At 34.8% G+C, this 25,062-nt stretch overlaps 1 protein-coding gene across 1 annotated transcript in view; it reads left to right on the plus strand.

The window, feature by feature from the left end:
- KCNT2 (potassium sodium-activated channel subfamily T member 2) overlaps positions 1-25,062 on the plus strand; it is a 198,164-nt gene that overhangs the window by 94,568 nt on the left and 78,534 nt on the right. The window contains exons 10-12 of the mRNA XM_032591711.1: positions 6,946-7,159; positions 9,662-9,767; positions 14,112-14,284. Of these exons, the coding sequence (XP_032447602.1) occupies positions 6,946-7,159; positions 9,662-9,767; positions 14,112-14,284 (493 nt within the window). The remainder of the gene's footprint in view (positions 1-6,945; positions 7,160-9,661; positions 9,768-14,111; positions 14,285-25,062) is intronic.

Here is a 25,062-nt window from a genome sequence, read left to right on the forward strand (position 1 = left end):
CATTTTTCCCTAAATAGTCCCATCTGTTCCTATAGATTGATTTGCCTGCCAAAAATTGATGGTTCTCTCATGTAAATCATTAACTTAAATTTCTCTTCACAACAACGTATTCAACGGTGTACTGGTTATTTCTGTCTGGATGCCTCACAGGAAAAACTAGCACAGCATATTCAAATTGAACCAGTCTTTCTGCCATCATGCAAAACCATCTTCCTCCTCTATTTTTTGGCTAAAGAACAGATGACACATTATAATTTATAAAGTCACAATTCTGACTTTTCACTCTTTCTCTCCTCTCATATCTCAGAATTCACCCAATTCTATTAAATCTGATCATTGAGTAACCCTGAGAGTCATTCCCTTCTCTCTTTGTGCATTGTCTGTATGGTCATGGTCTCAGTCTCCATCATCTTTCCCCTTAACTGTAGGGTCAGTCCCCACAACCTTCTCTCCATGCCTTGGTGCTGTCTTGCATTCTTCTCCACCTTGAAACCAAAGTAATAATTTTTACATAATTTTGATAGTGTCATTGTCCCACATAAATCATTTGAATTGCTTCTTATTGGTCAATGGGAAAAATAAATCTAAATTTTATAATATCACATGGCTTATAATTTGGATGACCAAAATCTCTTATTCTCATGAGTCAATCCCAGTTTCCCCAGGACAGTTCCAGTTTATATACATTGTCCCGGGTGTAATTATTGAATTCTTGATTCTCAAGAAGATAAATTGCACACTTTACTTATAAATTTTTTTAATGATTCCATCTTAATTTTCTAGTCCTGTATTTTATCATCCCTTTAATTGCACTCCTAAGTCCCAATCATACTAAATTCCTTTCAGTCTTCACTAATGGTTTCTGACCGGTGGACCTTCGCACATGAAGTTTCTTTTGACAGGATCTACTCCCCAGCCTCCAACTTTGCCCTGGTTAACAACTTCTAATCCTTTGTATCTCGGTCTCAATATCAGTCTTTCTGAGACATATTCCATGGCTCTACTTGGACTGTATTAGGTAACCCTGTTTGTCATTGACATAGCATATTATCTTTCTTCTACAGTAGTCCTACTCATTATCTTTCCATTATTCACAATTACTTATGGAGTACCTAGTATGTGCTGGAAACTCTTATAAGTATTTATGATAAATTAGTAAACAAATAGACAAAGATCCCTACCTCCCAGAGCTTACATTCAATCACAGGGAAGACTGGCAATAAATAGCACATAAAAAATAAATTATTTAGTGTGTTAGAAAGTGATGAGTAATAAGAAAAAAGAAAGAGGGAAACAGAGCTAGTAAAAAAAAGTCTATGAATTCTGGAGAGACTGGATTTTTAATTTTTTTTTTCAACGTTTATTTATTTTTTTTGGGACAGAGAGAGACAGAGTATGAACGGGGGAGGGGCAGAGAGAGAGGGAGACACAGAATCGGAAACAGGCTCCAGGCTCTGAGCCATCAGCCCAGAGCCTGACGCGGGGCTCGAACTCACGGACCGCGAGATCGTGACCTGGCTGAAGTCGGACGCTTAACCGACTGCGCCACCCAGGCGCCCCGAGACTGGATTTTTAAATGAGGTGGTTATTGGGCCTTATTGAAAAGGTGACATTTGAGAAAATACTTGAAGAAAATGAGGGAATTAGCTCTGTGCATATCTGGAAGAAGATCAAGTCCCCACTGGGAGCCTAACTGGGCGGTCTGGGAACAAGGTTCCCAAGGTAAAAAGGTTCTTGTGACTCAAACACAGTGAGGGATAGTGGGGTATAGGAGATGGGGTAGAAGACGTAAAATAAGACAAATTGTGTTGGGGCTTTTAAAGTCAAATTAAAGATTATTGTTTCTACTCTGAGTGAAGGAGGATTCATTGAAAGTTTTAAGCAGAGAAATGGCATGACCTCATCTATGCTAACCTATGTTTTAATACAATCACGTTGGCTGCTATTGAGATTCTTGGTTTGGCCAAAGGATCAGAGTATTATCAAGTGGAAATAGTAAGAAGGAGAAAATTCTGGGTAAACTTTGAAGATAGAATAATTAGGGTTTGCTGATGATTGTAAATAAACTGAGAAAAGAGAACTGTGAAGAACTCCAAGGTTTTCGGTTTAAGCAACTGGAAAAAGGGAATGGCTGTCTATTGAGATAGAGAAGGCTTGCGGGAGTGCAGGTTTGGCTGGGGTCGTGCGGGGAGGGGTGGGGTGGGTAAAAAGTTCAGTTTGGGTCACACTGAACTTCAAATGTTTGTTTGACATTGAGAAAAAGATGTCACATAGGAAGTTAGACATAAAAGTCTAGAGTTTAGGAAAGAGTTGTATACCGAAAAGGTAAATTTGGGGTTCGTGAGCTTATGTATTATATCTAAAGCCATGAGACTGAACAAGATCATTGATGAAATAAGTATGGACAGGAAAGGGATAAAAACAAAGAGTAAATCCTGCAGGATATCAACATTAAATATCAGGGAGATGAAAAGAAACCAGCAAAAGAGACCAAGAAGGAGCCCTTGGCAAGGTACTAGGAAAGCCTGGTGAGTGTGTGGTCTTAGAATCCAAATGAATCAAGTATGTCAAGATACTGGAGTGATCAGCCATGGCTACTGCCACCAATAGTTCAAATAACATCAGAATTGAGAACTGGCAATTGAATGTAACAAAATGGTGACCGTTGCTCTTTCATTGGACTGGTAGCGGAAAACGGCAGATCGGAGGGGTTCATGACAGAATGGTAGAAGACAAATTAGAGATGCTAGGCCCAGTGTCTCTCAAAAAGTTTTGCTGCAAAGGGATGCAAAGAAATGACTTTGTAGTCATGGTGGATATACAAGGAAGTGAGGAGGGCAAGGCAATCGGGAATATATTTAAGAGAATGAACATAATGATGGACCGTGGAACTTAATTTAGCTAAGGAAATGAAAAGCCATCTTTGGTTGAAGGAAGCTGAAAAGGTAGTGGATTCAAAGATTATAATTCCACTGGGAATTAAAAAGGGTAGAGTTGGAAGGAGAAGAGGTGAAGGTACATATCAGAGAATGAGATGCCAGAAATAGAGTTTACATGTACTAAATAGTAACTGTCAGATTTAGGGTATGACTGTGAGAGTGAATCGTTAAAGAATGGTGGAAGAAAAGGCCATTAGTGGATGAAGGGACAAGGAACTAAGTTTAGAGTATTGGAAGGATCATCTTCATGTGTAATGAAATATAAATCTATCTACATGCATAAAGAACTTGCCAAGAATGAGGACAGACATTGTACTGGACGGACTAATGCAGGAACTAAACTATCCAAGCATATTCATTTGCATTGATGCAGGTATCAGTTAGTTAGAGAGTTGAATTTAAACAGGATTTGCTTTTGCCAGGAGAGTAGGGGAGCAAAAATGTGACGAGGGAGCCAAGAGTGTTTGCTAGCAAATAATCATACTGCTTAAATATGGAGCCTAAGGTGGGTGAGAAGAGAAGACAGAACATGAAAGGAGTAAGGGAGACAATTCAAATTTGGTATCATAAATACAGTTGAAGTTCCAGTGGAGTGAAACCATAGCTGAAGTTGAGACACAAATAAAAGTGACCTAAAAAGATAGGAAATAGTGGTGGTCAGAGGGTGAATGCAGGAAATGAGTAAAGGGAGCACTGTTGTAATTGGTTATAATAAAATCTAAAGAGTGAATGTGGAAGTGAGGGGCTAAGATAAGGTGAAAAGTGATTTCTTTAGTAAATTCAAGGAAGTGAGATTTTGGATGTGGGAAGGTTTATTTACCTGCATTTTTAACACACTGAATGAGGCAAGAAAAGTGTTATGCATTGGATTGTGTCCACCAAAATTCATATGTTGAAATCCTAACCCCCCCCCCCCCCGCCCCCCGTAACTCAGAATGTGATCTTTTGGAGCTAAGGTCTTTACAGAGGTGATCAAGGTAAAATGAGATCATTAGGGTGGGCCCAAATCCACTGTGACTGCTGTCTTTATAAGAAGGGGAAATTAGGACACAGAGACACATCAAAGGAAGACAGTGGGAGGAGACATAGGGAGAAGATGGCCATCTACTAGCCAAGAAGTGAGACCTGGAACAGATCATTCCCTCACAGCACTCAGAAAAAAACCAGTCCTTCTAACACCTGGATTTTGGATGTCTACCCTCCAAAACTATGAGGCAATAAATTTCTGTTTCTTAAGCCAACCAATTTCTTTGGTTCTTTGTTAGGAATGCAATAGTATTGGAGAAACGGACTAGAATCTTTAAGAAATAAGTAGAATGGCATAGTATTAGTTACCAAACAAAGCCATGAAAGATAGCGGTGGTAGAATCTTGAAGGTATGGGATACAAAGCTGGTATTTTCTAAAGGATAAAAGGAAAATGGCTTAAAAGAGACAGTGACAGCACTGAGGGTATTTATCTACCCCCAACCCACCGTTTTAAAGGGGTGACAAGAAAATGTTAGGGAAGAGCCAGGTTTGTTAAGGAAAGGAAATGTTCCAAGAACAGCTTGTTTCTGTAATTGAAACTACTTTCTAAATTGCATCTTCCCTGCTAGATTCTTTCTCAGGATCGTATCCCTCAGGCCCAGTTTGGTGCCAGGTGTCTGTGTTGGCAGAATAATCAGGAAGTGACCAAATTTCCCTATGTTGGGCAAGAAAGTGATAAAGCGGTAGTTGGGGGTTATGTGGAGTCAAATATATTTGGAGAATGGAGTTAAAAGATCATGATTCCTTAGGAAGCAGGAGGGGATTTAATTCCCCCAAGAAGAGTAGGGATGAACTTTATGTAAATGGAGGTATGTTTGTTTGCTTCTAAGCAGAAATAAAGGAATAAAAGTTTGGTGAAACTTTCATGTTTGTTTAAAGTCAGGGAATTGAAGGGTTTTTTCTACATTAATATCTGTTTCCTCCCTGAATATGGCACTGTGGTTATCTGCAGAGGATAAATAATATACATATGATTTTTTTAATGTTTTAATGTTTGTTTATTTTTGAGAGAGAGAGGGAGAGACAGAGTGCGAGCAGGGGAGCGTGCAGAGAGAGAAGGAGACACGATCCAAAGCAGGCTCCAAGCTCTGAGCTGTCAGCACAGAGCCTGATGTGGGGTTCAAACTCACGGACCCCAAGATCATGACCTGAGCCTAAGTCAGACGCTTAACTGACTGAGCCACCCAGCTGCCCCTATACATATGAATTTTAACTCAAAATCTTAGGATATAAATCATGTATTGCTTTTCTTTATTTTTGTAAGTCAAATATATAAAATTTAATTTTTAATCAATTCCAGACTTAATAGAAAATTTAATCTCATTTTCTCTAGGATCCCCATTCACCCCTCCCCCAAAGAGAATGAGTTATAGATTAGTCCTTATTTATGATGCTAAAATTTTGGGTGAGTGTATAGTTTCTGATGGCAACCACCTTTACCTTCGCTCTGATATTGGAATCGCTGAGTGCTGGTAGCCACATCTCTTTCTCAGAAACAGCAGTTCTAAATATGTTCATATATGCCCCTCACACAAAGGCTTCCCCACTGACTACAGACACACTAGGCTTCTTGTCCCTTTAATCTGATTATGTGTATATGAAGAGGTACCAGTCTCTGAAACTTGACCCCCAGAATTTATTTGAATTTTGAGGAATTCTCAAGTATTCTTACTAGACTTGTGCTACCAACCCTCATCCTCAAAAACATTCTGTTCATCTGTCTTTCTGTGAAGACTTGTAGTTGCCTCAGAGGTTTTAGAAATCAGTTGCTGACCTCTCTTTCCATGGTACAAGGAAAGAGATGCTGAAATCCATTAGTTTTATTTCCCCTTTAAAAATTCCTGCTGAGATAGTAAAGGAGGCGGCAAGGTCAGGTTTGAGAGAAGTGGAGAATGTTTTAATAGATGATTCAGATGGGACAAAGTGAGGTCTAAGGGCTTTTAGAAAGATGACAAGGTATCACTGAGTGCACACATGAAGTGAGTGGTAGTGAAACGTGATGGCATCTATCAGGTAGATTGTATTATTTTCTTCAGAAGGGTAGAGACATCAACTTTCCACAAATTGGTGTTTAAATTAATTTCAAAATTCCAATACAAAAAGTCCCAAAGGAATTCTTTTCTTCTGTTTACTGTTGAGTACCTCAAGTATTCAAAAGCCTTAAGCTATCTGGGTTTGCTCTTCCTGCTGTCTCAGGGTATTTCCACAGCTCCTGAACTTGCACTCACTATTGTCACTATTGTCTTTCCTGTCAAAAATCAAAAGTCATGACTTCAGAGTAACCTTCCTTACCACCTGGTGAAAAGTTCATACATCCTCCTGCTCCCAACCCCACTGTTCTTTTTCACATCATTTGTTTTATGTTCTGCATGGTATTTATCATTATCTAAAAGAGGTTTTTTTCCCCCATTTATTTGTCTACTTGGTTATTTTAAAGATAAATGGTTATATGTGGAAACATTGTCTCACTCCCTGCATATCCAAAGTGCCTAGGTTAGGTGCTTGCCATGCAGTGATTACTCAATAAATATTTGTTGAATAAATATAAAATATTAATGGTTCCAATATAAAAAAGTGGTTACGAATCAACAAGAGAATAATAACAAAATGAGGGGAAAGATATGATGAGAAATACACAATATTGCAAAGGATAAAAATTCTTTTTATTAATTTTAAGTAAATGTAAATTGAAACAAGGTATTTTTTTCACTTTAAATTCCTAAATATTTCAGGATTTCACAAGTCTTATGTTTTGTGCGATAGAGCTAGACTCAGCAAATACACTTCTGCACAAATACACATTTTTTTTTTAATCCACGTAGGTAAGAAATGCCCATGTGAGAAAGAAATAACTTTGAGATTAAAGGATAAACAATAATATGTTCCCTGGTTATACTGATTGTATTTTTATCATTAAATGGTTGATTCTCATACAGATGGCAAATGTTTTGATGGATTTTTATGTTTCATTGTTGCAGGTACGGTGGCTATAGACTTGCAAGACACAAGCTGTAGATCAACAAGCGGCCCCACCCTGTCTCTTCCTACAGAGGGAAGCAAAGAAATCCGAAGACCTAGCATTGCCCCCGTTTTAGAGGTTGCAGATACATCATCTATTCAAACATGTGATCTTCTAAGTGATCAATCAGAAGATGAAACTACACCAGATGAAGAAATTTCTTCAAACTTAGAGTATGTTTAGATAGTCTAAATTGTAAGATTTACTGGGATTTGTGCTACTATGAGACATTAATGTCCTTACCTTTTGGACATCTTAGAATCAATTCTACATACTTCTACCAAAACATCCTTCCTACTAGCCAATATCTCTGTTATATAAAAATAGAAAATATTTTAAGACCTCAAATTTCTGGCTTCAACATATATTTCCAGGCTCCATGTTCTCTCAATTATCTTTTATCCTTAAAGAAGAAAACACATAAGTCGGTATTTTCATGCTATAAGATGCATTTTCATGATTGTATGTTTTTGTTAATTATATTGTACTCTCTAAACTTTATATCCTTCCATGTCGATATTGAAGTTCAGTTATTAAATGACATGTAATGGAGCTTTCTTCCATTAAGCTTCCCTTCCAAATCTCAGCATTTCAGCAGTCTTTTGCATATGATATACGTCAATAATATTTTGAATGCATGGATAAAGGAAGTACTTGTGCTCTTTACTGTGCTTCCATAACACATAGGGCCAATGTACATGCTATTAGTCACATTTTAGCCTTCAGTAGGGTTTGTTTACTTGTCTTCATCACATATTATATTGCTATTTCTTGAGGAAAGCACAGTGGTCAACAGTCTTGACTATGGAGTCTGAAAGAATTTGTTTCTCATGGCAGTTCCACCTTATACTGGTTATGTACAAATGACTTTGATTAAACAATCTGAATCACAGTGCCTATATCTATAAAGTGAGTATAATTGCAGCTTCATGATGTTCATATGAAGTTTAATTGAGATAATGGAGAAGTGCTTATGACAGTGCTTTGTGCAGATTAAGCATTCAATGAGTAATAATTACTAGGAAGTATAGCAGGGCTAGTAGTAGTGTCAATGGTAACACCATTCACATACTGCTCCTGATATCTTTCATATAATAGATGTTCAATTAACATTGATGTTAATGTTGAATTGAACTAAAATAGCCTGAAATACAAGTGAAACTTAAAAAAATCCTTCTTTTAATCCTTTACACTTTAAAAAAATCTATTACAGGGAAGTTTGATGTACCTACAGAACACAATGCACTCTCCAAGAAATCAATAGTACTTAAATATAGTTATGAAATATTTGATGGGAACAAGGAGGTTTGAGTGCCAGGATTTTCCTAGAAATTACTTTGTGTGCTGTGATTGAAATTCTTTCTTTGCATGTGCTTTTGAAAAGATTGAGAGGTTGAATTTTTTTATTTTTAGAAAACGGAAAAAGATGATGAAGTAAAAGTGGAGATTATCAGGTTCTAAATTTGCAAAATGGGCACCTTTTTACCCTCCTAGCTAATAATGTCTGGAAAACAGTTTAAACTAGGTTTGAAATTTGGTTTAGAAGGTAAATTTTTACTGAGAAAACAGTTTTCATATTGGATAAAGGGATTTTGCCTCTACCAAATTTTATTTCTTAATAAATAAATAGTTCTTTTTTCTGCTGCTGCTACTTTTTGATAGTTTTATTTTGAAAATCAATACAGCCGTGATGTACAAGTGGCTATTTTCATGAAGTCAGCAAACAAATGAATGTTTTTGATGATATTTTAAGGAAGATTCCAACAATATTGTTTTTGGTGAATGTTTGAGTGATTAAATCAACTGTTTACTCCTTTGTGATTATGCATCCAGGACTAATGAGTATTGACGAAGTAAATCATAATAAGTCATTTTGCTTTAGGGGCGCCTGGGTGGCTTAGTCGGTTAAGCGCCTGACTTTGGCTCAGGTCATGATCTCATGGTTCATGGGTTCAAAACCCGCATCGGGCTCTGTGCTGACAGCTTGGGACCTGGAGCCTGCTTCCAGTTCTGTGTCTCCCTCTCTCTGCCCTTCCCCCACTCACGTTTTGTCTGTCTCTCAAAAATGAATAAACGTTAAAAAATTTTTTTTTAGAAAATAAGTCCTTTTGCTTTAAATGTGTTTTATAAAAAATAATGGTCATATTTTAAAAAGTCTATCTAAATTTTTAAACCGAGGATTGGCAAACTTTTTGTACAGGAACCAGCTAGTAAATATTTTAGACTTTATGGGCCCTATTTGGCTGTACACACCCAGCTATTTTTGACACATGAAAGCACCCATTGACAATATATAAAATGAATGAGTATGGCTGTGTCCTAAAGAAACTTTACTTGTGGATACTTACATTTTAATTTCATAATATTTTATGTGACATGAAATATTATTCTTTTGCCTTTTTTCAACCATTTATTTTTTAAAGCTTTTTCCAATCCTTTAAAATAAAAAAACAAACAAAACACTTTCAATTCACAAAACTAGCTGATGGGCCAGACATGGTCCATGGGTCCTGGTTTGCTTATCCTTATTATAAATCCTTTCTTTATCAAAATGTAATTGCAACAAAAAGAGTTGCATCTAACTTTATGAAAATCGAGGAGTATGGCTATAACTTAATGGTCCAGCTTTGTGTGTTTTGTTCAAGGCAATTCAAATATTTCATATTATTTTACAGATATGCTAAAGGCTACCCACCTTACTCTCCATATATAGGAAGTTCACCCACTTTTTGTCATCTCCTTCATGAAAAAGTGCCATTTTGCTGCTTAAGACTAGACAAGGTAAGTAATTGTTATTTTCTCCAAAACCGAAATTATGGCATTTTGTAATTACATATATTTAAATAATTTTGTATAATCTTTTGACTAAAATATGTTTAAAGAGCATTATCTTTTCAAATGTAAATGTAATACATAAAATGGTGAATTGTACTTTCTTAACTGAACTGAAGATTACCCAAGAACTCTACTCTTCTACTAAAATACCCAATGATTCAGCCAGTCATCTTGTTAAGGAAAAAACAAAGGTGCCAGAATCTCAAAGTTATGAATTTTCAACATCCAAAGTCTCTCAAAATTACTTTGGCCAAATGGGCACTATTTATTTTGCCAGGTATTTTTGCCTCAAAACTTAATGTGTGATTGCTTGACATGGTAAAATTAGCTGATCTATGTGTTAGCCACAAAGGTTCATTATTGATTAGACTGAAAGCTAATATCTGTGTCGTGGTTAATATCTCCTTTCCTAAAGATTTTACTATAGTTCTTGGTTCCTGTCTGGATGTTCCAAAGAAACCATTCAAAACAGAAAGATTCCAAGAAGGCGAGCATTTTTAAATCTCTTTCACGATATGGCCAATTGGCATGACCTGTATGAGAGCTTGTTCTTTTGATGAATAAGAAAGCAGATAAAAAGAAGATTCTCAACTGCCCCTCCCACCTCCTAGAAATTAAAATGTGCCACTAATTCTAACCAGGAATTTTACTGTAAATTTTGGAGTTAATGGGTGTTAAAATCTGCTTACAGGCTTTGAAATTTGGGCAAATAATTTCACCATTAAATTTCAGTTTCCACATCTGCAAAATGTTTGTAATTTTAATATGAGCCTCATCGGGTTCTTTTGAGAATTCTATAAATTAGTGTGTGTAGAATGCTTTTAACATAGTGCCTGGAAGTTAATAAATGACTAGGCACATAATGCATTCTGTTAGTATTCTTGCTACTATTACTTTTTTGTGTAATAAACATCATGAGTCTTGGCTATTACTGTCATTCTTGAGGAAGATTAGCAGAACATTAGAAAATTTCTGCCTTTATCATTCTGAAGCTTTTTTTTGTAAATCTTTGTCATTGCTTCCAAATATTCATCTGGGTCCATTAAGATGGACAGTTCCATCTCTCAACGCCTTTTTCTTTTGTTCTTGTTTTAATTTACCGTGTGCAGTATTTGATAGTACTATCTGTGTATTTTTGGTAACAGTAATAAATCTGAAGCTTCAGGACTCTTCACCTGTATTGACCCTTTCTAAGAACCTGTGACTAATTTTTTTAGTTTATAATATTTGTGTTATTTTCCTTAAAGAACATTCCCCAAGAAACAGAAGCTTTAGGCCCCACAAAACCTGGATTCTCTTCTTGTACCATTTTATTTTTTAACACACAGTTCAAGAGAAAAAACATACTGGGAGACCAAAGAGGGGAAATGATTTATCCCCAAGCAGGACAACTGATATAACTGAAAAGTTAAGCTTTCAGAGATACAGATTGGTGAACAATAGAGGGCCCTTTAAAACTAAAGACTGAACTGTCTCTCTACCATATAGAGAAGGCAAAGTTTCTGAATGTTGCTGACTAGCTGTGACATCTGGTATTATCATATATTTATTTAGCATTAGGCTGGCTGGAGGTGGTGGTCTGCTCCATAAAGGAATGCCTACTTTGTAATTAGAAGATGGGGTTGGGCAGCCAATCCTACTGCATCTGTGAAGTATGAGTTGGGATTAAGTTGCCCAGTTCATTCTGCATCAGCATCAACAAGCTGGTTCCTGATCAAGGTTTATCAACGCTAAATTCCTTGTTTTCTCCTTTTTGTTTTCTTATTAATTGAGCTACTTCTTCTTAAAAAAATTTTTTTTGATGTTTATTTATTTTTGAGAGAGAGAGAGACAGAGCACGAGTGGGTGAGGGGCAGAGAGAGAGAGAGGGAGACAGAATTCAAAGCAGACTCCAGGCTCCAAACTCTCAGCACACAGCTGGACACAGGGCTTGAACCCACAAACCGTAAGATCATGACCTGTGCTGAAGTTGGACACTTAACTGACTGAGCCACCCAGGTGTCGCTAATTGAGCTACTCCTAAATTAGTTCTTTTTTTTTTCTCATTTTACCTAATAAATCTTCAAGTTCTTAATAGTCTCAACATCACCTGTCACTCTTCCCTTTCCACGGCCTCTTTGTGAGTGACCTCATTCCTTCATATGGTTGCAGATCCTACTTATATTAGTAAATCTTCAATCATACTTCCAATGAAGGCTTATTGCTCCCTCCTTTTTAAAACCATTTCCCCTTTCTCTATTCTTTTTTATACCTTAAACCTTCCTTCTGGATTCATTTTTCTACTTCCTAGATTATAGCTTTTAGAAATTCTCTTACTAAGGTCCTATCAGTGTTGAATTCTGTCAATTTCAGTTTCTCTACAAATATTCTTAATCTTAAAAGATAGATTTGTTGGGTGTCCAATTCCAAGCTATGAGTGTTCTTTTTCCTTTAAGCACATTGGGATTTTATTTACTGCCTTATGGGCTCCATGTTGCTTTTGAGAAGTGGCCATCATCCTAGTTCCTATTCCCTGTGGAGAGTCTCTCTTTTCTGTTTGGCTGGTTTTAAGATCTTGTCATTGCCTTGGTTGTTCTGCACTTTTGTTACCATGCATATGAAGCTGGATTTTTATTTATTATTTGACTGAAGTTTCGAGTATTTCATTAATTCTAGAAAATCCTCAGTCAGTAGTTACTTGAATAGGGCTTCTTTCTGATACTTTCATTTTCAGGCATCTCGTTTAAATATATGTTAGACACTGTCACACTGTTTTCCAAATATCTTCATTTTTTCTTACTACTTTATATCTCTTTCCTTCTCACATTCTGAGTAGTTACTTCAACTCTGCCCTGCAGTTGACCCCATTCATATGCATCAAATGTGTAATATTACCCAGCTTTTGAGTTTTTATTTTTAATTAGTGTACTTTTTAGTTCTAAAAGAGAATATATGCATTTCTTAACTTTTTTTTAATGTTTATTTTATTTTTGGGAGAGAGAGAGCATGAGTTGGGGAGGGGCAGGGAGAGAGGGAGACACAGAATCTGAAACAAGTTCAAGGCTCTGAGCTGTCAGCACAGAGTCCAATGTGGGGTTCGAACTAGGGAATGGTGAGATCATACCTAGGCCAAAGTCAGAGGCTTAACCAACTGAGCCACCCAGGTGCCCCAAATATATGCATTTCTCTTAACATCTACCTGAGTATTTTAAATAATCTCTTCTTATTTGTTCATACTTTAAATGTTCTCTTTTATTTCTTTAAATACAGTAAACGTGTTCGTTTTATATTCTGAATCTAATAACATCAATAATTTGTAGTCTTTGTGAGTCTAATTCTATCATTTATTGTTTCTGTTGACTCATGGTGCCTTGTTCCCAACAGCGTTTTGTAATTTTTTATTAAAGAATGAAGGTAGAGAATATTCCAGAATTGGTGATGAATCCACAGAGAATCAACTAATCTCAACCCAAATAAATAAACTCACATAGAGACATAGATAGATGAAAAAGCAGAACACTAAAGGAGTTCTCCATGCAGATAATTTAGTTTAAAAGAACCTTGGTTTAATACTGCTATGTCTATTAAGTACCAGCCCCCTAGAAAATAGCAAAATACCCTGAGGGCAACAATGAGTTTTGATAAAGTATTGCTATTGTTTTTGTTGTTATTACCAGTAGTAGTATTGTACTTTTGTGTATTTCTATCATTATCTTGACAGCTCAGATATACAGTTATATAATTAAGGATTTTGTTTTGTTTTGTTTTGCTTTTTTGTTTTTTAACAACAAAGAAAATGTTTTTTCCATATTCGTCCCTTTAGATATTCAGTACTTGGAATGTTCAAAGGTTATTTAATTATGCTATTTCTGGCAATGAAAGTCAGAAGTAGATTTTTCCCAGCATTATTGAGATATAATTGACAAATAAAAATTGCATATATTCAAGGTATATATAACATGATGTTTTGATATCCATACACATTATGATAATTTTTAAATATAGATACCCAGATGTCATCTAGTAGTAAGTTTCAGTTTCCAGTAGAACATGTGTGCACACATATTGCTGACTTTTTCTTCCCCTACATCATGCTACACACCCGCAATCATTTGTCTTGCCATACACATCTTCGTTTCCTGAAGCAGGCTGGAGAACGGCATAGAAAAATGTAACTATTTTCAAATTTTTTATAAAATAAGGGATTTACTAGGTTAACTTAATTTTACTTTTCCATATATCCTAAATTTTTTCACCAAATTTTAGTGGAGTGTAAAAATGGCATTTCTTTGTATAATTTTTCTTCTCTAGAGTTGCCAGCATAACTACTATGAGGACGCAAAAGCCTATGGATTCAAAAATAAGCTAATTATAGTTGCAGCTGAAACAGCTGGAAATGGATTGTATAATTTTATTGTTCCTCTCAGGGCATATTATAGACCAAAGAAAGAACTTAATCCCATAGTACTGCTATTGGATAACCCGTAAGTATATTTTAAAATACCCAAACAAGACAAAGAGTTTTTAACATTATATCAAAAATAATTTACTTTACTTTGCTTAGAATATTTTAAATCAGATACATTATGGCACATGATTCATTGGGAGGTATATTTTGTGCTAAAACAATCACTGAATATGGTTATGTTTCACAAATACTACTTGAAACATCACTGGAGCACTCTGAGCATCTTATTTAAAACTATTTTGCACGTTGTTATCACTCAATATCAATGGGAAAGACGCCATTGAAATAATTACAGTTATTTTCTTTAAGTTAATCAGCTAGCCTGGAAAATTTCTGCCAAACCTAGACAAATTTCTTGTCTTTTGAAAGAACCATTAATTATCCGCTAAGCATATTAATGATCCATTCTTATGTGATAGTATGATACATAATTATAAGTTATTATGATTCTTCCACTGTTAAAACATACATTCTATACCATAACATGAATAATTGATGCTTTACCATGTTCATTTATTTTGAAAACGTGGGATTGATATACTCTTGTGAGATAAGACTACTTAAGCATTTCACAATCCTTATGCAAATATAAATGTGGGTCACTGAATGTTATGGTCAAACCCATTGTGTCCTAAAATTTTGATATTCCTCTCTGTGACTCAAAATTGGTAGCAGATGGTTCTTAGATCAATACCATATTTTAGGATCCTCCGACTCTCCTCTTAAATTCCAAAGTGATACAAAATTTCAGGATAAACTAAATGAGGCCAAAATCTGTTGCCTTGTTCTGCCTTTAAAATTTATCAAAAGAAGTTTTTCAAAACAGAAATATCTTTTCACTGTTTTAACTTAGTGACATTGTTTATTCTGAATATACCAATATCAAGACACTCCTTGATACGTCTTTTTTAGCATCATTATTGCAATGATAACTCTAAAAATTGAGAACACTCTAGAGGTTTCAGTTGAAGAATTTTCAGGTATGATGAGTCAGTGACTTTCCTGTTATCACTTTGGCATCCAAGGAAAGATTAGGTAAATTTAGGGCAGATATGGGGAAGCAGAAACTTGGATTTGATGTCAGAAGAAATTAAAGCTTAATGAAACAAATCTTAGGAGGCTGAAAGTTGGGTTGCGGGATGGGTATGGCAATGGAGTGGTTGTAAAATACCTCCAAGGCCTTTGAATGTATCCCTAATTCTAGAACCTCTTTGGCAGGAAGTTCTAAGGGACTGGTTGAACTGGCACACAAGAAATGCTCAATTGGCCCTGTGAATTGTAACACATCAGGTTTTGGCTCTTTGTGCTTTTGGTGTGTTTGTTCCCTTAGAGATAGTATTTAAGGTAGGTGCATTTTCAAATTGATTGCCTTAGAGCATCCTCATCTTGTATGGCTTGGATCAAAGTGGATCAACTGAGGCCCCAGAATACAGAGAGAAAGATAGGAAGAGGCTTGAAAAAGAAGTATCCCTGTGGTAAAGCAAGGGGTAAAAACTGACCTTTCCCCTGCTTTACGTTATTTCAAGGTAAAATTTCTTGTTCTAATGTGTAAATCTAATTGGGTTCCTGGACCCAGTTTCAATGTGTGTATGTGTTGGTGGGTGGTTTCCCACATCCCCACCAAGCAATACCCGAGACCAGCTGGGTGTCCTACAATTCAAGTCAATTCTGACACTACTGTCTGGGTTAAGGGTTCCACAGGTTAAGAATTCAGTCCTACAAGATTACTTCCTCCATTCAGAAGCCAATCACAAGCTCAGCTTATCATCTGTGTTTTTGCCCAACCAGCTATAGACTGGAGGTTCCAGTGACCCCCTCCTTGGACTTGAGGTGCTACTCACAAGTCCAGGTTGTTAGCTATATTTCTTTCTTTTTTTTAAGTTTTTTTTTTTTTTGACAGAGAGAGAGAGAGAGAGAGCACAAGTGGGGGAGGAACAGAGAGAGAGAGAGAGAGAGAGAGAGAGAGAGAGAGAGTCTCAAGCAGTCTCCACACTGTTAGCACAGAGCCCAACATGGGTTTGAACCCACAAACCATGAGATCATGACCTGAGCCAAAATCAGGAGTCAGACATTTAACTGTCTGAGCCATTTAGGTGCCCCTTTAGCTATACTTTTGACCAACAGACTAGAAATCAGAGTTCCCTACTCAAGTTCCATTAATTTCCTAGAACAGCTCATAGAACTCAAACGTTTACTTCCTGGATTACTGGTTTACTATAAAAAGATATAACTCAGGAACAGCCAGATGGAGTTGATGCATAGGGCAAGGTATGGGGAAAGGGCATTGAGTGTCCACACCCTGTCTGAGGGCACCACTATTGCCAAATGTCCATGGGTTTACCAACCTAAAAGTTCCTCAGACTCCTTCCTTTGGGTTTTTATGGAGGGGTCATTACATAGGTAGGCATAATTGGTCAAATCATTGGTCATTTGTTGTTGAACTCAAACTCTAGCCCCTCTCCCCTTCTCAGAAATCAGGGTATGGGACTAAAAGTTCCAACCCTGTATTCATGGTTTGTTCCCCTGACAACAAGCCCCCAAAAGAGGTGGTTCCCAGAAGTCACCTCATTAATATCAACCTGGTTGTGATGGAAAGGGGCTTGTTATGAATAACAAGACACCCATTGTACATCTATGGCTCTGAAGTGATATCAGGAACTGAGGACAAGAGAACAAACATTATGACAGAAAATGTTCCCATTCTCCTTTCCTCAGGAAATTCCGAGGGTTTTGGGAGCTATGATCCAAGAATCATGGATGATCTGAATGTCCAAATATATATTTCTTATAAGTCACAATATTACACCTCCCAAAAGAATCCATATCTCCAGATTTTGGAGTGGTGTTTACTCCATGGAATAGAGATGGACTTTTCTCTGTTTTAATATCTAGTCTTATTAGGTAATCCCATGTCAGCATCATTAATCCTCCTGTGTCTACCTTATTATCCCATTGAGCAGGTGGCAAGGTCTAGAGTTCCTTCATGTGTGTGTCTTATGTAGATTTTTGAATGGTTATATCTAAATCAGTCCCTTTTTGTTTAGTTCTGAATAAATAAGTTGCCAAAATGCCCAATTACTGATGGATTGGTTGAATGATTGATTTGTAATTTAGAGTTATAAAAACAATTGGTTGTTTTTATAGTCTTAATTCCTAAATCTGGTCAATCATGGAAAAACCTGAAAACTCTGTTCCTCTTAATTATTGGAAAACTGGTCAGTATTTCCGCATAAATCTAGATGCAGCTTTTATTAGAGAGAGTATTTTGTCTGAATGAGACCATAGAGATCCTTTAATAAAGTCAATATTCTTTGCTTCTACCCTCTGTTCATAACAGTAATAATTGTTGAGCACTTATTGCCTGTCAGTCATCATACTGGACACTTTACTTTTATTTTACATTTGTTCCCCTTAGAAATATATCTATATCATATACTGATGATTTATCCTCAGAGAGATGTACCAAGCAGCTTAAAATCTCAAAGTTTAGAAGTTACAATGATAACATTTAAATAAACCAGCTTGTGTCACTTGGTTACAGTACTCTTAATTTATAGACAAGGAAAAACAGACCAAAGAAGTTAAATGACTATTCCAAGGTTAGTTCTAGGATTAGAACCTTCTATGTAATTCATACTTCATTGTTCTTTCAACTATATGATGTTGCTTAACTTACAGGTTTTTAACATATGCAAAAAATACAGTGCGAATTCTTTTTAGAAACAGTAATATATTTTAACTGGATTATTTTGCATTAAAATTTTTTTGCTTTCCTAATAACTTACATTTTGGAATCCAATTATTCCCATGATGTTTTTTTGTTAGATGACTTTTGTAGGGTTTGACTTTTCTTTCAAAGTGTTACGATGAAAGTACATGCTGTAATGTTTATTAGCTTCCTGAGTCCTTCCCAAAAGTGATGTCTAAAATTTTTATTTGTTGTCCTCTGCTCTTTTGGCCAAGAATGAGGAAACAAAAACTAAACACTAATAAATAATGTTCCAGGAAGTTTTATGCAATCCTTTTTTTTCAAACAATGAAATGTTTGTTGCTCTGCCATGACTAGTATTTTGTAATCTATCCTACAATGTTACAAAGAAATATGATGCTTTTCTTCTTCAACATATTTCCATGTTATAAGAATATGTATGCTAAGAATTGTATACACTTTTTAAATTATTAGTTAGTTTAGTGGGTTTTGACTTTGTTTTAAATTCACATGAGCATTGCTGAAAATAATATTCAGTACATGGCTATTTAAGTTGAAAGAACAATTAATTCAATATAACAAATAAACAATAACAGATGTCATAAGTATGGGATTTTAAGATGTAAATTAAATTGATAATATTCCCAAACATAATATGTCAAAATATGTTTTCATAATGTTTCCAAATAGAAAGACTTGTGGATCTCATCTGATAACTTAATGAAACCCAGTCACAATGGAAAAGATCTTGCATTTGATACTGGCTCATTAGAGCTGGTCTTGATTCTAATTGGTTGGCCATCTGTTTTGTTTGGTCTCTTGTTGTGCTATGCTGATCTTAAATATTTCGATGACCACCACAACCTTCAAGGTCATCTAGTCATCTGATAATACCATTTCATAAAAGAGATGGAGACAAGAGTCAAGAACTTTGGAATATATTGCCCAAAGCTACACAAAGTTGAAGTGCAAGATCCAGGCTTATGTTCCCAAATTTTTACATCTTCTTTCTACAATCCTTTTAGTGCATCAATCTTCTTTTCATATATAGTGTCCAGTAAACTTCAGCTTATTTTAAAAGCAATGGTACATTGTCTGATATATCAGAGTCCTTATTAAAGACATTCAATCTTTGGACTCATGGATCTGAGATATGATCTAAGGTTACTTAACTTCTTGATAAGGCTTTTGCATGTTATCAAATATCTCTAAGCCTCAGTTTTCTCATGTGTAAAATGAGTAGGACATTTATCTGAACAGCTAATTTTGAGACTTTATAAGACAGTGTGTATGAAGCACTAGTGAAATATCTCACTTAGAAAGGCAGTCAGGAAATGTCAGTTGTCCCCCTACCCCCCATACCAATCAAGAAAATGACATTGTCACTATTCAAACTGATGAGTGGATTTGGGTGAAAACCCAATTAACAATAAAGGGAAATTTATTTTAAGCACTTAAATGAAACTACTTATATATTTTTAAGAAAGGAATAAACTACTTAACAGAATTATGAAATGCTGACAAAATAAACTGTCTCACTATATTCATTCACTTCTTGAATTTGAAATACAAAAATTAAGTCCATCACATTTATTACTTAAATGGGAAATAATGATCTTCAACTTTGCAAATCCATGCAAATCCACAAACCTTTTCACTCCTAACAATCAGTAGCTAATTAACATTTGCATGTAATGGCAATTTTTATAATGAAAGCTTTTGTAAGAATGTGATGTTTTAGACTCATAAACAGTCATCTTTCTTAATATAATTACAGTTAGGTTGCAGATTAATGATGTGCTCGCTTTTTTTCTGTTTACTAACATCAATTACGTCTGAGTTTGTTGAATTTTAATTTCTTTTATTACTATTTAGATACAACATGTTTTATTTTAGTCTGTGTACATTTCTTTTGTTCTAGATCTCTTTTCCTCTTTATCTTTTCTTGATTTGAAATACTTTTTTTGTATATTAAGCAAAAAGAATCTATGAATTTATAAGTAACATAAATATATAAGTAACACATTTTAAAAAAAATGTTTAGTTTTGAGAGAGAGAGAGAGAGAGGGTGAGCAGGGAAGGGGCAGAGGAGAGGGAGACAGAGGATCTAAAAGCAGGCTCTGCGATGATAACAGAGAGCCCAATGTGGGACTTCAACTCACAAACCGCGAGATCATGATCTGAGCTGAATTTGGACGCTTAACTGACTGAGGCATCCAGGTGCCCTTAAGTAACCCATTTTTAAATGTTTGTTTCTTTTTTGCTAATTTTTTTGTGATAAGCTTTAGAGTTAAATCTGTAATTATTTTCACTTTTCCATAATGTAATTTCTAACATAGATAGGTCTTCTGTATTTAACATTCAGATAAAAAAATGCATACATTTTATTCTATAGTATTGATGGTTTTGTTTTCCTACATTCCATTCTTCATCTGTCCTTTGTTTGGGGTGCAGCATAAAAATGGGACATTTCCTGTTTTTATTAGAGTTTTATGTTTTTGCTTAGTGTCTTTCAATGTAAAAGTTATGTTTGCCAATTAACTTCAATAATTAGAAAGATTAGTCTATTAAGAGCCTATGATATCATTTATGTCACTCATCAATTACTAAGCAGTTTAGTGACATGAACACTGTTGCCAATTTATTTAAATGAGCTAACATAGTACATACAAATGTACAATTGCTATGTTCTTTATGTTTCAAGTTTCCTTATAAACTAACTTTATCAATAAAAGTAGATGAATCTATTCGTTATACAAATTACATTTTGCAAAAAGTATGGCATATAAGATTCTCTACATTAGATATGCTTCATCAAGATTATATATTTACTAGGTTTCAAGGGCTTGATTTACCTTGTAACATAGCTGAATTTGTGTAAGGATGAACTAAGCTAGCATAATGCAGATGCTAACGTAATTTCTGAGGGTGTAGAAGGTTGCTTGCACATCGTAAATACATGTTTGTGGCAGAATTGCATGTGGCTAAAATTCATGAGTTTCCTAAAACAAGGCAATAATTTTGATGTCTAAGTACCTTTAATGATTCCTACTGGAAAAAGCAACAAAATGCAAAGGACATATTTTTATTTTAACTCTAATTGGGAGCATTGGCATAAAGTAAGGACTTAATTTTTGTCCCCAGTGACCCCAGTACTATTTATTACACAGTTTTTCAGTATTTTCATTAAGTTGAGTTATTCAATAACATTATTTACTCTTGCTTTACTAGCCTTTAGAATAGAAAAGATGGCATAAAGAAATTGAAATGATCTGAATGTAAAAGAATGAGTCAGAGTAAAAGTGTGGTTATTCCAGCCAGGGTATGTATCTGCAATTAATAATGAAGAATTATAGATCCATCTCTGTCACATAGATTATTGAGCTACTCACTTTATCTGAGTAGAACTGCAAAGGAGTAAAGAGAGATGAAACAAAATAACAACCGAAAAAAGACACAGGCAAAATGATTTTTCAAACCACCGCAAAATCTCAGTACAGTCCCAATCTTGTGGTGTCCTCACACCTGCTTCTATAAACATGAGGTAGGGGAGGAGAGTCATGGAAGTTATCGAATGAGCAATGAGAATGGCACTTCTAATTTTAAGAAGCGGAGCAGTGCTCAGACCGAACCAGAAGGTTCTATAAAAGACTGCTGCTCGGACTGTATATTGTTATAATATTCATTGAAATGAACATGCATCATGAGTTTTTAAAATATCTGTATTCTGTGATTCATTAATATCCTTCTATGAATGCTTTGGCATAAAGGATTTAAAAACTAATACAGGAAAATGTCATCTAAAGATGTTCATACCAGTATGGTATATAATAGCAAGATATAGGAAATAACCTGTAACTTCAAGAGTTAACAATATGAAAGTGAGAATAATTTATATACTGAATAATTGAGGATTTTAAACATTAATTGTGGTACATTTATAATATGTTATAATATGGGGCCATTTAAAATGACTATGAAGAAACTTAATGTTGAGCTGAATCAACATTACAATAGTATTCTTTGGAAGATTGTCTTTTTAGCTTCACTGTATTGTGCATTCTTTTTCTTTAGAGTTAAAGGGTTAAGAGGATGATCAACAGGAAGAAAATAGGTCAGAGAGGAAAAGACTTCATCTAGCTGGGATATTATAGATGCTATCCTTCCCTTTTCCTAGAATTTCCCTCTCCTTCTCTTTTACTGGCAAACATCCAAATTTAATATCCCTTCTGTGAAATGATCCCCAATTCTGCTTTCTGAGTGCAATCTATTGTTTTTTTTTTTCTGATTAAAACATATATTGTAATTATGTGCTTTTGTACATGTGTTCCGAAAGCTGTATTTTATATAGTACAAGGTAACATGATATTCTTTTTTCTGTATGCCTTAGTATAGAAATGTCTATTATATAAATATATAGGTACATATATGCTGAGTGAATAGATGCATGAAAGAGTTAATAACTTTATAAAATGAATATAATAGATTAAGTGATTTCTAAGGAAGCATCCAGGTTTATGATTCTTTCCCCAAATATGCCTATAAGTATAGATTTTAATATATATTTGCTCAACAATATACATGGAGTAAGTCAATTATGTAAAGGTGAAATACTTTTAATTTTATATGATACATATGTTACATGGGTGCATATACTATATTTATTGATTAATAGGCTGATACATTAAAAAGGGCATGTTGTAATTGTGTATATCCCTTAGAGAGGTTGCTCTTAATAAGCATGCTAATTTAGTTCTCTATGCTTTGGGCCATCCAAGAAAAAAATCATTAATTTCTCATTTTACAATTCCTCCTCTGCATGAATAATTTTTAAAGTCATTGATAAGACTTTTTAGTCATAATTAAGGATATCAATTCAGTATTTTTGTAGAATAATGCCATAATGTTTCTGATTTAGAAAGCAGAAATACAACTTGTTTTTATAATATAATATAATAGTACATTGTATTATTCATAACAAGTACAAATGATATTTTCTAATTAATGTTAAGAAAAAAGGCACTTAAAATTAATCTTGTCAACAGTGTTTAGTTTTGGAAATGCAAACTAAGTCAACTTACTTCCTTTCCCTAGAAGCGCTGCCACTGTTGTGACATTGTGTTTCATTTTGTAACCCATCTGCTACTTAGGCCAGATATGCATTTTCTGGATGCAATCTGTTGGTTTCCAATGGTTTACTACATGGTGGGCTCTATTGACAAGTAGGTGACAAAATCTTTGGCGCACTAACTAGTGTGGTGTCCTGTGGTTTGTCCTGTGCTGTGCCCCGTGTTGCATGATGAGTGTAATTTGCCATTTCAGTATTGCAAATATGGTGTATTTTGCATGCAGAGCTTATGGTCTCGTGTTATACATCTTGTATTCAAACTTCCTAAAGCAGTAATCTGTTGTTGAATTAAAACAAATCTTGCTGCATGAGAATTTTGTCACATTTGTTTAGTTTCTAAAGCTATTTTAGTTTTGCACTGTCTGTAGCAATAATGTTGTTACTAAGGGCCGAGGGATAGAGAAAACCTAAAGGTTCAGTGTTGTGATGCATTGATATCATTGTCATAACTTCTGGAAACCTTCAAAGTAATTTAGAGATGTTTGTTTTAGGCCAGATTTATAAACTGGAGCATTTCCTTAAGAGTTTACTTTATTCTAGTAACATATATCAATCTATAACTTCTAAAAATGTGTTAATTAAGAAGTTAAATGTGTGCAATATGTTAGTATTAAAATACAAATTCTTTTATATGCATGAGCATATAAGAAATATAAAAACTAAAGATCGTAAAACTAATATGCACATAAAATGTGTTAGCTACCCATTAACAACAAAATGTCTACCAGAACCGTCGAAACAAAATGCTAAAAGTTATCAATTAAGAACTTTCATGCTTACGTTTTGTCCTGTAGATATTGAAAAACAAAGTCTTATAACTTTGGAAGTGTTTATTGGCTGTTGGATATATTAAAGACCAAACTAACTTATATCTAGCCTCTAGTCTACATTAATATAATTTACATGATCAGTTATCTTAATACTAACCAACTAAGATGTAGTTAGACGCATTAAAATTACTATTTAAATCCATGAATGTGAAATCAAACTATATTTTATCATTAGTAATGTTACTGTGAAATGATAATATTCTATTAAAATTCATTAGAAAAACAATACTTAAAAGATGAATAAACCTCCCATCTGTCTTTGTTGCTGTAAACTATGAAATGAATTCTTCCTCTATAAAAGTGTTTATGTTGAGACAAAGAACTGAGAGGGTCAAGTTCCTATGAATGGAGAAAAAAGCAGGATTGGCAACAAGTTGATAATTATTGAAGCTGGGTTGGGTGATTGAAATATGGAGGTTCACTGTGTTATTCTCTTTTGTCAATGTTTGAAATTTCCCTTAAAAAAACAGACACACCTTTGAATGAATTAAAACCCATTCACAACACTGCCATATACTCATACATTCACATTGTAGTTCTTGGGAAGGAAGGCTTAGAGAAGGGTACAAAGGAAGTTGTTTCCTCTTGAGATTATCTTTTTTTCAATATTAACTTTTATCTTAGTCAGCCATCTGGTGGCCAAACTGTGTAAAGCAACTATGCTGAATAAAAACATAGGCAAGTGGCTTTGCAGAGAGGATAGTGTGGAAAAATCATGATAGACATGGCATTATAATTCACTGGTAGCATAATAAAGATAAAAAAGGAATAAAATGTAATATTAAATGGATACAAAAATAATTGATTCAAAGTTAAAACATGAAGAACAAAATGTTTCTACGTGTTTCTGAAATGCCATTCCAATTTTATGTATTTTCTACAGATTTAAACTCGTACTTAATCATAATTACTAAAATCATTTGCCTAGGTTATATGTGAACTACAGCAGCCAATATTTTGAGTATGGAATTAACTGATACATATAGGTATAGGTAACTATTCGCTATTTGGCACAGGTACTTACAGTGAAATTTTTTGTCAAGTTTCAACCTCATTGATTTATTACTAATGAAATATTCATTTTTCTGTCATAACTTTTATGTGTATATCCTTTTCCAGTCAGGCTT

Source organism: Lynx canadensis, chromosome F1 (assembly GCF_007474595.2).
Source record: "Lynx canadensis isolate LIC74 chromosome F1, mLynCan4.pri.v2, whole genome shotgun sequence".
In the NCBI taxonomy this organism is placed as follows: Eukaryota; Metazoa; Chordata; class Mammalia; order Carnivora; family Felidae; genus Lynx; species Lynx canadensis.